The sequence below is a fragment of the Marmota flaviventris genome, chromosome 1 (genome assembly GCF_047511675.1).
Source record: "Marmota flaviventris isolate mMarFla1 chromosome 1, mMarFla1.hap1, whole genome shotgun sequence".
NCBI classification, from domain to species: Eukaryota; Metazoa; Chordata; class Mammalia; order Rodentia; family Sciuridae; genus Marmota; species Marmota flaviventris.
Genome location: NC_092498.1, coordinates 197,092,353 through 197,106,546, shown reverse-complemented (window position 1 = coordinate 197,106,546; position 14,194 = coordinate 197,092,353). Strand labels below are relative to the sequence as shown.

General features: G+C 44.7%; 1 protein-coding gene across 2 annotated transcripts in view; it reads left to right on the top strand.

Annotated features, from left to right (window-relative positions):
• Scn10a (sodium voltage-gated channel alpha subunit 10) overlaps positions 1 to 14,194 on the top strand; it is a 92,246-nt gene that overhangs the window by 55,348 nt on the left and 22,704 nt on the right. Inside the window, exons 15-19 of one of the 2 annotated variants that reach the window (XM_027932320.2) lie at positions 5,668 to 6,027; positions 7,483 to 7,932; positions 9,272 to 9,409; positions 11,119 to 11,242; positions 12,402 to 12,556. In XM_027932320.2, coding sequence (XP_027788121.2) covers positions 5,668 to 6,027; positions 7,483 to 7,932; positions 9,272 to 9,409; positions 11,119 to 11,242; positions 12,402 to 12,556 — 1,227 coding nt within the window. Of the gene's footprint in view, positions 1 to 5,667; positions 6,028 to 7,482; positions 7,933 to 9,268; positions 9,410 to 11,118; positions 11,243 to 12,401; positions 12,557 to 14,194 lie in introns of both variants that reach the window. The other variant, XM_027932318.2, reaches the window with a different exon arrangement.

The window sequence follows — 14,194 nt, the reverse complement described above, 5'->3', positions numbered from 1 at the left end:
CCTTCTGATCTTAATCCATTGATCAACTCCCCCTTCTCTTGCACCACACTTACCTGAGGTCTGTTTCACTTCCTGCATGACTTGGTTTAGGTTTCATGGTCCATTAAGATTATTATGCCCTTGACCACAAACTCAATCATCCTTCTCCTCTGTTCTTCAAGCATCTTTTTGTTGTACAAAACACTATTCTGGTGTCAAATATTCCCACTGCCATGCCTGCACCTGAACTGTGGGAATTACTAGAGAATAACAAAGTCCAGTTGGTCAGTTTTAATCACTACATTTTATTTTTAAATTTTTTCAGAAAGAAAAAATGGGCAGATAGAACAGTTCCCTTATACCATCATCCCCTTCTCTTCCCTCACCCCGACAAAAAACAAAACCTCACACACATACACACGGTTTCCCCTATTACCAAAATCTTAGGTTGGTAAGGTATATTGGTTACAAGTAACTTTTCATGGTTTCCTATTGCTCTGAGAATAAAATCTGAAGTCCTTAATATGGTGTAAAATTTCTGCATGATCTGGTCCTGCCTGTCTTACCAAGAAACTTCCTCTTGCCTCCTTTGCAACAGCCAGAGAGACCTCTTCTTCTCCCTCACTAGAAACAAGACTTTTCCTAGATTTGGGCCTTTTATACTTATTTCCTCTACCTGGTATGCTTTTCCCCTAGTCACTGAGCTTAGTAATTCTCAGCCTTCTGGGTTTAAGTCTCATGTCCTCTCACAGAGAACCTCCCCACCCTGTTATCTAACAAGGGATTCCCTCATCAAATCAACCTGTCCTTCACGCTGTATGATGACTACATCCAAATACCTCATGTCGCTAGAAACACAGTCTTTTTGTTTGCCTTTCTATCTCCAGGGCCTAGCCCAAGGCCCAGTGCATAAGTAAGAACTCAATAAACATCTGCTGATTGATCAAAGGAAAAAAGTCAGAAGGGAAGAGGAAAGAAGGAAGAAATGAAAGTTTCAAGTCTGTCTTTCTGCTTTTCCTCCCTTCCAGAAGAGCATCAATTCTCATGACAGTGTCCAAGGCATTGCTCCATTAATTCTGTCTTTGTACCAACACTGCAGCTTTGAATATGTCTGCATTATAAGTCTTCCACCTCATTTTACTCTTGAGTATCTTGGCCCCTGCACTTCCATATTCAATGAGAATCAGCTTGCCATGTTACATACTGACATATACACAAAACTCTTGGGTGTTTTTTTTTCACATTGGGACTTTAATAATCTCTAAGTCAATTTGAGAAGAAATGTAACCATTACAAGATGTAGTCTTCTGATCCATGAAGACAGTATATCGATTTATTTCTAATCTCTCAATAAAGTTCTATAATTTTTATATAAAGTTTTATGGGGGATACCAGGCATTGAACTCAGTGACCACTGAGTCACATCCCTAGCCCCACTTATTTGTGTTTTATTTAGAGACAGGGTCTCACTGAGTTGCTTAGTGCCTTACAGTTGTTGAGGCAAGCTTTGAACTCACAATCCTCCTGCCTCAGCCTCCCGAGCCACTGGGATTACAGGCATGCGCCACTATGCCCGTCTCTATAAAGTCTTCATGATTTTCCCCATAAGGATCTTAAATTTTTAAAATGTTCTTTTCTTGCCTTTTGTTAGCATTTTGACATTTAATATTTTGCAATCCAAAAACCTCTTTTATTAATTCTGATGATTTATCTATATAGTTTTTAAATTTTTGAACACAAGCATGTCATGTGCAAATGAAGAGTTTTATTTCTTCTCTTTTAATCCTTCTACCATTTGATTTTTTTTTTCACTGTATTACTGTGCTGGTTGGGACATCCAGTACACGGTTGAAAATACGCATTAATAGCAGGCATCCTTGCTATTTTCCTGATTGCAAAGAGAATGCTTTCAATATTTCACTAAGTCTGACATTTGTGGCAGGCTTTTTTTTTTTAATTTTTTTTAACAAACAAAAAAAAAAAAAAACCTTTATCAGTTTAGGAAGTTCTATTTGGCTAAGACTGTTTATCATGAACAGGCACTTGATTTTATCACATCACTGTTCTGCCTGTAAAGATAATCACGTTAAGATAATCAGAAGATTTTCTCCTTTACTCTATAGAGTAGCAAATTTTATTAGTTGATTTTTTTAATGTTAAAAGAATTTTGTATTCTTGGGATACACCCAACTTGATCTGGATACACCCAAAATGATCTTCATCTTGTTAACACATTGCAAGATTCAGTTTGCTGATAATTTGCTTACCATTGTTATATCCATATTGATGAATAATAGTTAGCCTGTGATTTTTGTTATTACATTGTCCTTGTCAGGTTGGGTATCAAGGTATCCAGACTATGCTTATCTCCATAAAAAGAGTTTAGGAATATTTCTCTTTTTCTCTTGCCAATCTTTATGTAAGAGTGGTATAATTTTTTTCATTGTAGGTTTGGTAGGATTCACTAGTGAAGACTTGTGGATGTCAAGATTTTTCACTGTTGATTTAAGTTTCTTAATGGTTGGAAAACTAGTCAGATTTTCTATTTCTCAAATTGGTTTTGGTTATTATTTATTTAAGAATTTTCCTTCCTATAGAAATGTTCGAGTTTTATTGCCTAGACTTGTACATCCCCTGCTGTGTTTCAAGGATCTCTGTCAACTATACCTCTGCCACCTTTTTCTTAATAATAGTAACCCGTGTTTCCTCTCATCCTTTCATTAGTCCTGCCAAAGATCATCAATTTAATTAGTTTTCTCAAAGAACCAGCTTTTATCTTGTTGATTCTCTCTACATCATTGATGTTTTCCTATTTCAATTAATCCTGCATCTTATCTTAATTACATCCTCAATGCTACATATTTTGTTCTTTTCCAACTTCTTAAGATGCAATTTTCAGTCCATTTTCCTTTCCAATATATTTAAGACTTCACTTTCCTTCTAAGAACTGCTTTCACATGTAGAATTTTCCTTCTTGTTTGGCTCTAAATATTTCCTAATTTCAACTTTGATTTATTCTTTGACTCAAAGGTTAATTAGAAGTATGATTCTCAATTTCAAAACATATGTGGTTTTTCTAGTTATCTTTATGTTATTGAGTTCCAGCTTAATTGTATTATAGTTGGAGAAACATATGTGGTATGATTTTAATGCTTTGGAATTTATTGATAATTTCTCTTTGGCTCAGCATATTAAAAATGTTCCTTATGTACTTGAATAAAATCTGTCTTCCTGTTAGCTGTAGGGTACAATGCCCTGTATATATCCATTGGGTAGAGAAATTTTATTGTGCAGTATATTCTATATCCCTGGTTGTTATTGTCTACTGCTTGTTCTAGCAATTACAGAGAAGGTGGTGTATAAAAATATCTCCCACTATGATTATAGCAGGTCTGTTTCTCATCTGGCTTTGCCTTGAGTCTGCACTATTAAGTGCATACATATTTTAAGTTGTTATGTCTTCCCAGTAAAGTGAAACTTATATTATTAAAATTGACCTTCTTTATCTTTATATATGTTTTTGCCTTTAAAAAATGACTTTGCCTGCTATTAATTACATAACTCTTCTTTCTTTTGATTTAGAATCTGCCCAATATGTTTTTATCCATACTTCTACTTATAGTCTTTATATGACAATCGTGTATTTATATGCCAATAGCATAGAGACAGAGTTTGTGTTCTTATTCATTTCTGACAGTCCAGTCTTTGTCTTTTAACCAAAGTATTTAGTCTACCTGTTTTAGTGTAAATACTGACATATTTGAATATACGTTTATCATTAGACGGATCAATCTCCCACCCACCCCCTACCGCCACACACACACACATACACACACGCACACTTCTTGATTTATTTTAGATTGTATATTTTTATATTTTTGCTTGTCTTATTTTCCCCTTTACTGATTTGAAAACTAAATACTCAGTGTTTATTCTTTGAGTAGTTACCTTAGAAACTACAGCATAAACAGTTAAATTAGTCAAAGTCAAAAGTTAGCTAAAGTCTCTCCACTTTCCTCCAGAAAATGTTTCATTCCAATTATCCTTTCCCAGCTTATTATTGCACTAAGTTTTTTAACTTTATCTTCTTTAAAAAAAAATTAGGGAGATGGAGATATAACTCAGTGGTAGAATGCATGCCTAATATGGGAATAAACCCAGGACCAAAAACTTTGTCATTAATCAGTGACAAATAATGCTAGCTGTTGTATAAGTAATCCCCCAAACTCAGTAGCTGAATCTCATAAAGATTTATGTCTTAGTCATTTCATAGCCTGATGCAAGTCAGGTGTCTATAGCTAGCACTCCTTCAGGAACTGACTCTGCTGCCTCTCAAGATGGCCTTTACAGTCTGCAAAGTTCTTCCTGCTTGTGGAAACATGGGAGGCCAAGGTTTGCCTTAATTTTTAAACAGTCAAAAGCTTTTCACTCAGGGATCATTATGCAATACAATTCCTTCAAAAATGTAAATGGCTTCAGACCTCTTATTGCTACACACTCAAAGCACATTATTTGACATAGTCCCCAATTCTGCCTAACTTCTTTGCTTTCTTGTCCTCGTGTCTTTCTCTCTCAAAAGGAAAAAAAAAATTAATGGCTACACATTAATGCAATCTTTGCTGAGAGTTTCTTCTTTTCATTGGAAATTTTGACAGGTCTTCAACACTTTGAAACTTAATCCTTATTGTTTGGGACCTGGAAGCACTGTACGTTCCCAAATATTCAAGGACCTAAAATTCTGGACTCTATTTCCCTTCGTTTCTTGTAAATCAACCAAATATTTCCTGGACTCCTCATCTCTTTCTTGTACTATTTGGTAAAACCAAATTACAAGCGACTCACAATACTAAGGTTTTTGCCAATCCTTCTCCTGGGGCTGCTGGCTCATGAGGCATATGATCTACCCCAGAATTATTGCAAAGAATATTTTTGCCAATGAATCACACAGATCAACACTTTCCAAGTCTTCCTACATCTGTTTCCTCATTGTCCACCACAAGATCATAGGCCAATGCCACACAGTCGATGTTTTTGAAATGGCAATACCTCTCTTTTCATCATACCAATTTCTACCTTGCTCAAAATAAATGCAGCTAGTTCCAGTGACAACCCCTAAGTCTGTGAGATAGCATCAGAAGTCGATGTCTCACAGCACATCCATTGCTGTCTGGGAAGCTTTCCTGAGCATGTTTACTCCAAGAAGTAACTCAGTGATTCAGGATTATCCCATTTTATGATACCATGGCTTTAAACAGGTAGCCTCTGTGGTGACCATGAAAGGGGAAGAGAAAGTGCAGGAAAATTTATAGCTATGCCTGAACATAATGTCTGTTCCTTTTGTCTCCATTTCCATTCTATCAATCAGAACCCAATGACTCCCATTATTTGCAAGTGACATTCGGGAGGGATCAGGCCTGTGGCTAATAGAACAAAGATCATGAGACTCCCTCCACAGTATAAGACCCTGATTGACAGTCAGTGAAGTACATTGATACTTAGGGACCATAGATGGCTGATGGTATTTTTTGAGTAATTTATAAAAAGAAGTCTCTGAAACAACTTTCAGGGAGCACCCCAACTTATGGGATGAGCTGCCTCGCGCTTTTCTCAGAACTTTGGTTTCCAGCCAAGACTAGATGAGAGGTGATGAAGAGCTGCCAGGGCCTGACAGTCTCTGCTTCTCCCCAGCTGCGGGTCTTCAAGTTGGCCAAGTCCTGGCCCACCTTGAACACACTCATCAAGATCATCGGGAACTCGGTGGGGGCGCTGGGGAACCTGACCATCATCCTCGCCATCATTGTCTTCATCTTCGCTCTGGTTGGCAAGCAGCTGCTCGGGGAAGACTACGGGGATCACCGTTCTGTTATTGCTGTACCAGGGGACGAGTGGCCTCGCTGGCACATGCATGACTTCTTCCATTCCTTCCTCATTGTCTTCCGGATCCTCTGTGGAGAGTGGATCGAGAACATGTGGGCCTGCATGGAAGTCAGCCAGAAATCCATATGCCTCATCCTCTTCTTGACAGTCATGGTGCTGGGAAACCTGGTGGTGAGTCCCCACTGGGGTCCCACATCATGGGCAAGGAAGGAGGTTTCTGGGTCACTCTAAAAAAAAACCTTGCTTGACCTTGTGCATTTTTATGCCTACATTGTCCCCCCTGGTTGAGAAGTCTTAAAACTTTTCAAAGCCATTTGGGACATGCAATAAGAAGTATGCCTCAGGAAGCAACTGATATGTAGGGACAAGCACATGTAACAAGGAAGGAAAATCCTGTGGGAAAATTTCCCACCACCGTTTACTAGCTGGGTGACCCAGAACAAGAGATCTAATAATTCTCCCTGAGCTCTGATTTCCTTAAAAATCAAAAGAAAAAAAAAAAACAGTGCTTACTCATGGGCTTGCTGGGAAAATTAAATGACAGGAGATGACATATGCAAATTACCGAGTGCAGTGTCTGGGAACTCAATAAACGGTAGCTATTCATTGTTGAAGGAAAAATCCCCTCCCCCGCAATCTGGGGGTGCTCAGAGGATACATTTCTTCAGGAAAGAAGAGGAAAGAGCCAGGGCACAAGAGGAGAGAGTAAAAATTGGACCATGTCTAGCAGATCATAGTTTTTCAAATCTATTCCCAGGTTTTGGGGGAATCCCTCTGCAGACCTTCCTACCAATTAGTACCAACACTCCTTCTCCATCCCAGCCTGGTTCCTTGCCCTCAGTTGGCACCACCCACTCTAGTTGTGAGCAACTGACTAGCCCTAGGTTTTTTGTGGTGGGAGAAGTGAGCAAGGGAGGACATGGTCTTCCAAGAGCCATTTTCCTATTGCCATTGAAGTCCACCATTTTGGATTCCTTTTGTATAAGGTTTTACAGACAGGAGAAAGCTCAACAAAGAGATGAAAGAACATATCCAGACCCCCAAATCTTTCCCAGCCTGGTCCCCGAGCCAGAGATGTTTTCTGCCTGCATTGCTGAATTGGGCCAGCCTGAAACTCCTTTCTCCCAGGCTCAGCTCACTCACCATCCTTGCAGAGCTATGAGAACACCTACCCCTCATGCAGAAAGTTTGTCTCTCTGAGCACTTTGACATCTCTCCTATCTTCACATCTACTCTGAAAATTAAGGAGCTTCCACTCCCTGCTCACAGAAGAACATAAAGTCAGAAACAACAAGATGTGCCTGAGATTCCAGAATGGGGAACAGAAAGCAGGGCTTCAACAGATGTGGGTGACCCAAGGGCAAGCCCCTGCCTGCTTCTTTGTATTGTCCCTGAGTGTCCCTTTGCTCAGCAGGGTGATCCTCCACTGTGGTGGAGAATGTCCTTCCAAGCTTTGTCCTTCTGTGTCAGGTCACCCTGGGACATCCCCTCAACAGCTCATTCTCCCAAGAAGCAAGGCATCCTGGGCACATAAGGAGAGAGAGGTCAGGCTATGGTGGTCCTACCATCCTGCTGCCCACCAGGAGGCTTGATGGAGCCATCTTCCCTTCCATTCCTTTTCTCCAGGTGCTCAACCTGTTCATCGCCCTGCTGCTGAACTCTTTCAGTGCCGACAACCTCACTGCACCAGAGGATGACGGGGAAGTGAACAACCTGCAGGTGGCCCTGGCACGGATCCAGGCTTTTGGCCGTCGCACCAAGCAGGCACTTCGCGGCCTCTTCAGCAGGCCCTGCCTGCCCCACTGGCCCAAGACAGAGCCCCCGCTGTGGATGAAACCCTCCATCTCTATCTCCAAAGCCGAGAACCACATTGTTGCCGATGCTACTCCTATGAGGAGCCCTGGAGGGCTGCCAGCTCTCAGAGACCCCAGGGAGGACCACAGTGACTTCATCACCAATCCTAACGTGTGGGTCTCTGTACCCATTGCTGAGGGTGAATCTGACCTCGATGACTTGGAGGATGATGGTGAGCAGGATGCTCAGAGCTCCTGCCAGGAAGTGCTCCCCAAAGTACAGGTAAGAGTGCTCCCTGGGAGACATCCTCACAAGGTAGGGAGGGGCCTCAGGGTAAGAGTGACAAAGGACAGAAGGGAAATGAAGGTACATAGGCTTTCCAGCATCAGGGCTGGCCCAGCCTTGACAGAGCCCCTGGCAAGTCAGGCATAGGAGACCTTGACATAAAGAAGCTAAAACCACGCCAAGTTCTCCAGAGGAGGTGACCCATCAGCAGGGCCTGGAAGAAAGGGTCCGAATGTCCAGGCAGGGCCACAGATGAATCCCAGGCTACTCTGAGGTGCTTGGGCATTTTCTGTCACACGGCTGCCACTTCACTCTGCCTGGCTCAGACTTTGTACATGAGACACTAATGATATTCCTCCAATAACAGGATGTTTTCCAAGAGCAGGCCCATCTAAGCTTCACCAGCACCCTAAGAAGTCCTGATTATTAGGTGACTCATTTGAGGAGATTTTCCTGACAAGTGATGTCATCGGGAAATGACACTCCTTTCAGCATCAAAAAATTGAAGGCACATTTAAACCTTTGATAGTCTATACTTTTTTTGCACAGTTCTTTACTACCTCAAGCTGGTACATCAACCCTATTGACCTCTTCTCACTGACTCGGGACACGTCCTCTGGCACAGTGTGGGAGGGCCAGGATCCCTGTGGGGGCCCTAAGGACATAGAGGGCTGCTGGCCAGGACACTAAGTGGCCTCAGACAGCTGTGCTTTGAGTCTGCAGCTCTCCCATAGCCTTCTTACCCTACAGCTGTCACTTCTTTGGCGCTCCAGCAGCTGCTGTTATCAGCTGCCATTTTTTACATGCCTTTGTCTGGGTGACAGCCGAGGGCAGGGCGTCACCATCCCCAGAGTAAAGGACGTGAACTCTGTCTGCCACCAAGAGGCATGTTCAGTTACGTTGGGGTTCTCTGGAGGGGTCCACTTGGCCAAGTTCACCAGCCGTCTGACTTCTGCACAAGCACTAATGGTCATGGCTAACATCTGTTGAGCCAAGCACTTCCTACAGAGTATTCTGTAAGCATTAACATATTTAGTTGTCAAAATAATGGAATGATGTAGATCCTGCCTTTTAATTTTGCAAAGGGAGAAAAAAGAAGATAAGAGAGGTTAAATAATTTGCCTACCCTCACACAGCTTCTAAGCAATGGAGCTAGGCGTGAAATGCAGATCTATCTGGCTATAGCGTCTGAGCTCATTTCACACAAATGTACATATGGATGGATGTGTGTCAGTTGCATGTATGAAGTCCTTAGCTCTGTCAGCCTGTGGTGCGCAAGATCTTTTCAAGTGTTCAGCTGAAACTGACTCAAGTTGGGACCCTTTCTCACTAGCAGGAGCAGCTGCAGCAAGTCGGGAGGTATGAGGACCACCTGGCACCTAGGAGCCCAGGCTCTGGTATCTCCTCTGAGGACCTAACTCCATATGTGGGTGAGCAGTGGAAAGACACAGCTGCTCCTCAGGTTCCTGCAGAGGTGGGTATGTGAGCTTCCTGGAGAGTCCAGATAGCCAGCTCTGTACTGACCGGTGGACCAGTGGAAGTTGGGGCTGGGGGAGGGTATTCCAGACCACACTCCACCTTGTGACTTCATTTTTCATACTGGGAATTTTTTAAGTCCCCTGCCAACCTCCGGCAAATCCGTAAATTTCAGCTTTCACACGCCATCACCAGAACCTCACCCCTGGATGGCTGTAGAGACAGTGAGAAGAGAGTGAGACCTCACTAGCTGGGGGGGGGGGGGTTAGGGCCATTCCTCATCTTCTCTGAGCCTGTTTCTTCATTGGGAAGTGGGTGATGCCTCCTTGGCAGGATTATTTTGAGGCTTAAATGAGATGCTGCTTGTCAAGTGTTTAGCTCCTGCCTGAAATGGAGTAAGTGCCCAGAAAATGACAGCTAAGAGAAAGGGAAACAAAAGACATTGCACAAAGAGAATCAAATACCTTTCAGAGGCAGCAGATAAAAGTTAGAGGTGCTCGTGGATGGGGAAGTCTTTCTCCCCTGCGAGGCTCCCCCGCTTTCTTTTGTCCACATTGATTTTTTTTCCCCTAGCCGAAAAGCAGATCCGGGCTGGAGAGAGGCTGTCTGCCGGTGAGTGGTGAAGTGACAGCCTTACAGGGACCGAGCGAGAGGGAAGAAGACTCAGGTTTAGGAATGTCCTCTAGGAGCTAAAAATAAACTTTGCAATGTGGCTTACAAATCTTGGAAGAAAACAATCCACCGGGAAAGAGGTGCCTCTAAAGGTTTAGCATCTTCACTACCCCGGTTAACGAATTAGAGAATTTAACGTGACACCTAGTCCCTGAGTGTGGACTGTGTGACAGGCACCGGACTAGGCAAAGATAAGCCAGACATAAATCACCCCAAAGTTATCAAGCCCTCCAGCACGAGGCCTGTCAGCTGCTGGCTGCATGCCTTGGGCAAGGCTGACCCTAGCAGGTAAGATAAGAGAGAGGGCTGAGATGGGATTTGGGGGCAGTGGGTGAACACAAGCCAGATGGACCCCAGTGGGGAAGATTGTCACATTCTACACCTGGCTGTCACGTTCCCTTCTAAGCATTCTAAGGACTCTGTTAGTTTTCCCTCTTTGATGTTTTCAGTACACAACATCTGAGTGTTGGTTTTATTTTTTTTGTTTTGTTTTGTTTTGTTTTTGTTTTCTTGTCTATGACCCTGGCCAGGCAGGGAGGGGCCTGACAGCGACAGATGGGGACCCACCCCACCATTTGGGTCCATTAGCCAAGCTATCAGGTTTACTAATATGAGAGCAGCTTCAACTCCTAATTGAATTCACTGGAGACATTATAGGGCCAGAGCTGCCAGGAGGGCAGCAGGCCCCTCAGCCTTGCTCCCCGATTAAATATTCAAGCCCAGTGAAAGCTGAGAGTCTTTATGGGTGTAATTATGGTGTCTCGGGCCATCGCCAGCACTCCATCAGGGCCTGGAAGTTTACAGCTTCGCTTAGCTAAGCCTCGGGGGCTCCACAGGGAGCAGCAGTGTTCCGGGCCTCAGCTGCTGAGGCACCAAATGCATGCAGGATGCCGGTCAGGCCCAGCGGCAGGACCTGGGCCCTGAGGGGCTTGCCCTGCACCTCTGGGGATCTCGGCCAGTTGGCCCTGTGGGGGCCACACTGCGTGTGGGTCCCTCAGAGAACTGAGCTCACTGCCCTGGCCCTCTTCCCTGCAGGAAGTGGACGATACAAGCTCCTCAGAGGGCAGCACCGTGGACTGCCCAGACCCCGAGGAGATGCTGAAGAAGATCCCTGAGCTGGCAGATGACCTGGAAGAACCAGAGGACTGCTTCACAGAAGGTAAAGGGGCAGCTTGGGGCCTCCTCACGCTGCCGTTCATTAGGGCCAGAACCCAGGTGGATACTCACTAAGGCACCTCTGGGTCCAGGGCCTTGGCTTGGGGTCCACAGGGGCCAGAAAAACTGGGCCCCCCACAGCCTCATCCCAGGCTCAAGGGCTTCAGTGTCAGATACAAATGACATGACTCACTGCCCCTCATGCCACATCAGATGGACCCAGGACAGGAGCTGAGCCTCCCCCTTCTCCCTTGAGAACACCTCACTGAGTTATAAGCCAGCCTCCTTGAGACTGAAAAGAGAATAGGTGGATACTACCAAAATCGTTACCTTAACTCTTGATTTGGGACATAAAAGACCCGGAGGATGGCCACAACATATCTGTTTCCCTCCGTCTTTTGTATAACTTCATTTTTCATACTGGGAATTTTTAAGTCCCTGCCAACCTCTGGCAAATCTGTAAATTTCAGCTTTCACACACCATCATCAGAACCTCATCCCTGGATGGCTGTAAGGAGAGTGAGAAAAGAGGGAGACCCCACAAACTGAGGGGTTTAGGGCCCTTAAAGGCACAGCCTGTATCTTATTCATCTTTTCCCTCATGTTTAAAACAGAGTCATATGACATTCTCAATATTTGTGCAATGAATGAATAAACAAATAGTTTACACTATGACAGTTATTGTGGCCTCAATAACTTTAAAGAAGTAGAAGTTGAGGGCTAGGACAAAAATCATGTTCATTGAGTTTCTTGTACCACTTGACCCTGGGCTAGGATGGGTCACAACCTAGCCATGCAGTGGCCACTTAGTTCAGTGTGGGCTCGGAGCATAGTCCATCAGACACCACCAGACCCATGCCCATTGGTTCATCAGGCTTCCAGGGATGATTGAGCATAAAGATAGGGACCACTGGTATCATCTATAAGAAGGAAGATGGTTGAGGAGGACATCAGAGTGGGCTAGACCACAAAATTCGAGAGAATCACCTAAAGGGCTGAATTGGAGGACCACCTGGAAGGGACCCCTTCTCTCTTATTCCAGGAGAGGATTCTTTTCCAAAAGTGCATTGAGTGGGTTTCCCAGAAGAGTGGTTTCTCTGCAGAGCTGGATCAGAAGTGATCCCAGTGGAATATCACTCACTATGAGGCACCTCTCTCCACAGGCTGCATGCGACACTGTCCCTGCTGCAAAGTGGATGCCACCAAGTTCCCGTGGGACATGGGCTGGCAGCTGCGTAAGACCTGCTACCGCATCGTGGAGCACAGCTGGTTTGAGAGCTTCATCATCTTCATGATCCTGCTTAGCAGTGGGTCTCTGGTAAGGGGAAGTAGGGGTCCTTGCCCCTAAGCTCTCCATATGGGATCTCTTGCAATCTAACAGCCCTGGAGCTGCATCAGTGGGCTCCTCTCAATCCTGGCCTTAAAGTTCTCAGCCTGAAGCTGGAGAAGGAGAGTTGCAGGTCAATGTTCCTCTTAACAGCAGGGGATGGAAGGTTCTAGATGGTCCACAACATGGCCTGCTCAGCCTGGCTGCTGCAAAATTGCATTGTAAACAGTGAGTGCATATTCCCTACCACACACACACACACACACACACACACACACACACACATACACACACACTTTATGGATGGAGAAACAAAGGTTTGGGGGACTTTTCCAAGCTCACCCAACTTGGCAGTAACAAAACCTAATTTTGCCCTCAACTGAGTCCCATATCCCTGATTTCCCTCCCTCTGACCTCCCCAAATATACTGGCTTTCCCTGAAGGCCTACAGAGACCATTCTTCTTATCTTATCAAACCACTTGCAAATGCTACTATTCATCCCTCAAAACAGGAAATTGCTATGGCAGTGCTTCTCAAAACTGAATCACCTGGGAAGCTAGCTAGAATGCAGGTTCTGCTTTGGAAGACTGGTGGCAGGGCCTGAGAGCCTGTATTTCCAACACGCTCTCAGATGAGGCTGACACTATCATCCATGAACCGTTGCATACTGACCTGAAAGGCCTCAGGGATAGAAGCTCAGAGTTCAAGACACTCCTGAAGCCCCAGGCTGAATGCCAGGCTTTGTCAGACAAGAAGGAGGATCCCTTCTCTCTCAGGGTTCAATCTCTAGTGCTCATCTCAACAGAACAAGATAGATGATAAAGACACCGGAAGGGACTGGTCATCCCCAGTTGTACATACTTTATAGGTGAGGAAGTTGAAGCCCAAAGACATGAAGGAAACTGCGTGGGGACCCAGATAACTAGTTCAAGGTCTGGGACTAGAGACGCACTGTCTTGATTCCACAGCTCGAAGCGTTTTCACTTGTCTTGTTCCTCCTCTATCATTGATGCCCTGAAAATAATCTACTGAATATCTGAGCACTGGACTTCAGAGCCAGACTTCCCATGTAGGTGCCAGAACTGCTCAGTGTGGCTTCAACGTTGGAGTAGAGCAGTGGCAGGGACGAGGCTCCACCCTGAGAGGTGGAGGAGGACCCAGCAGGAATGACACAAAGCCAAGGGGGGAGAGTGTCGGTAAGAGGACTGGCCTGCTGTCATGGCAATTGCAGAAGGTGGCAGTTTCTGAAAGTGCCATTGCAATGGGACAGGATGCCAACTGTCCACCTGGGCTGCAAGCATGCTGAGGCCACATTGCAGGAGCCAGAGGAGGTGAGACAGGGCTTTCTCCACACCTTCCCTTCTCTCCCTTCTGATCTCCTGGATAAAATGATAATGCTGATTTCTCTCCATTTTTCTCCATTCTCCCTTGCTCTTCCTCACACCCCAGCTGTCACCCTCCCCATTTCCAGCAGGGACTCAGATCCTGCAACAGCTACTCTGCCCCAGCCCACCCCACCCCAGCAGCTTCACTCCCCATCTCCTTCCCCATGGGGCCAAACAGGCTTGCACCAAATTTAGTCTTTATGCTTTTACTTGGAGTACTTTTTAAAATATAACATGAGTTTT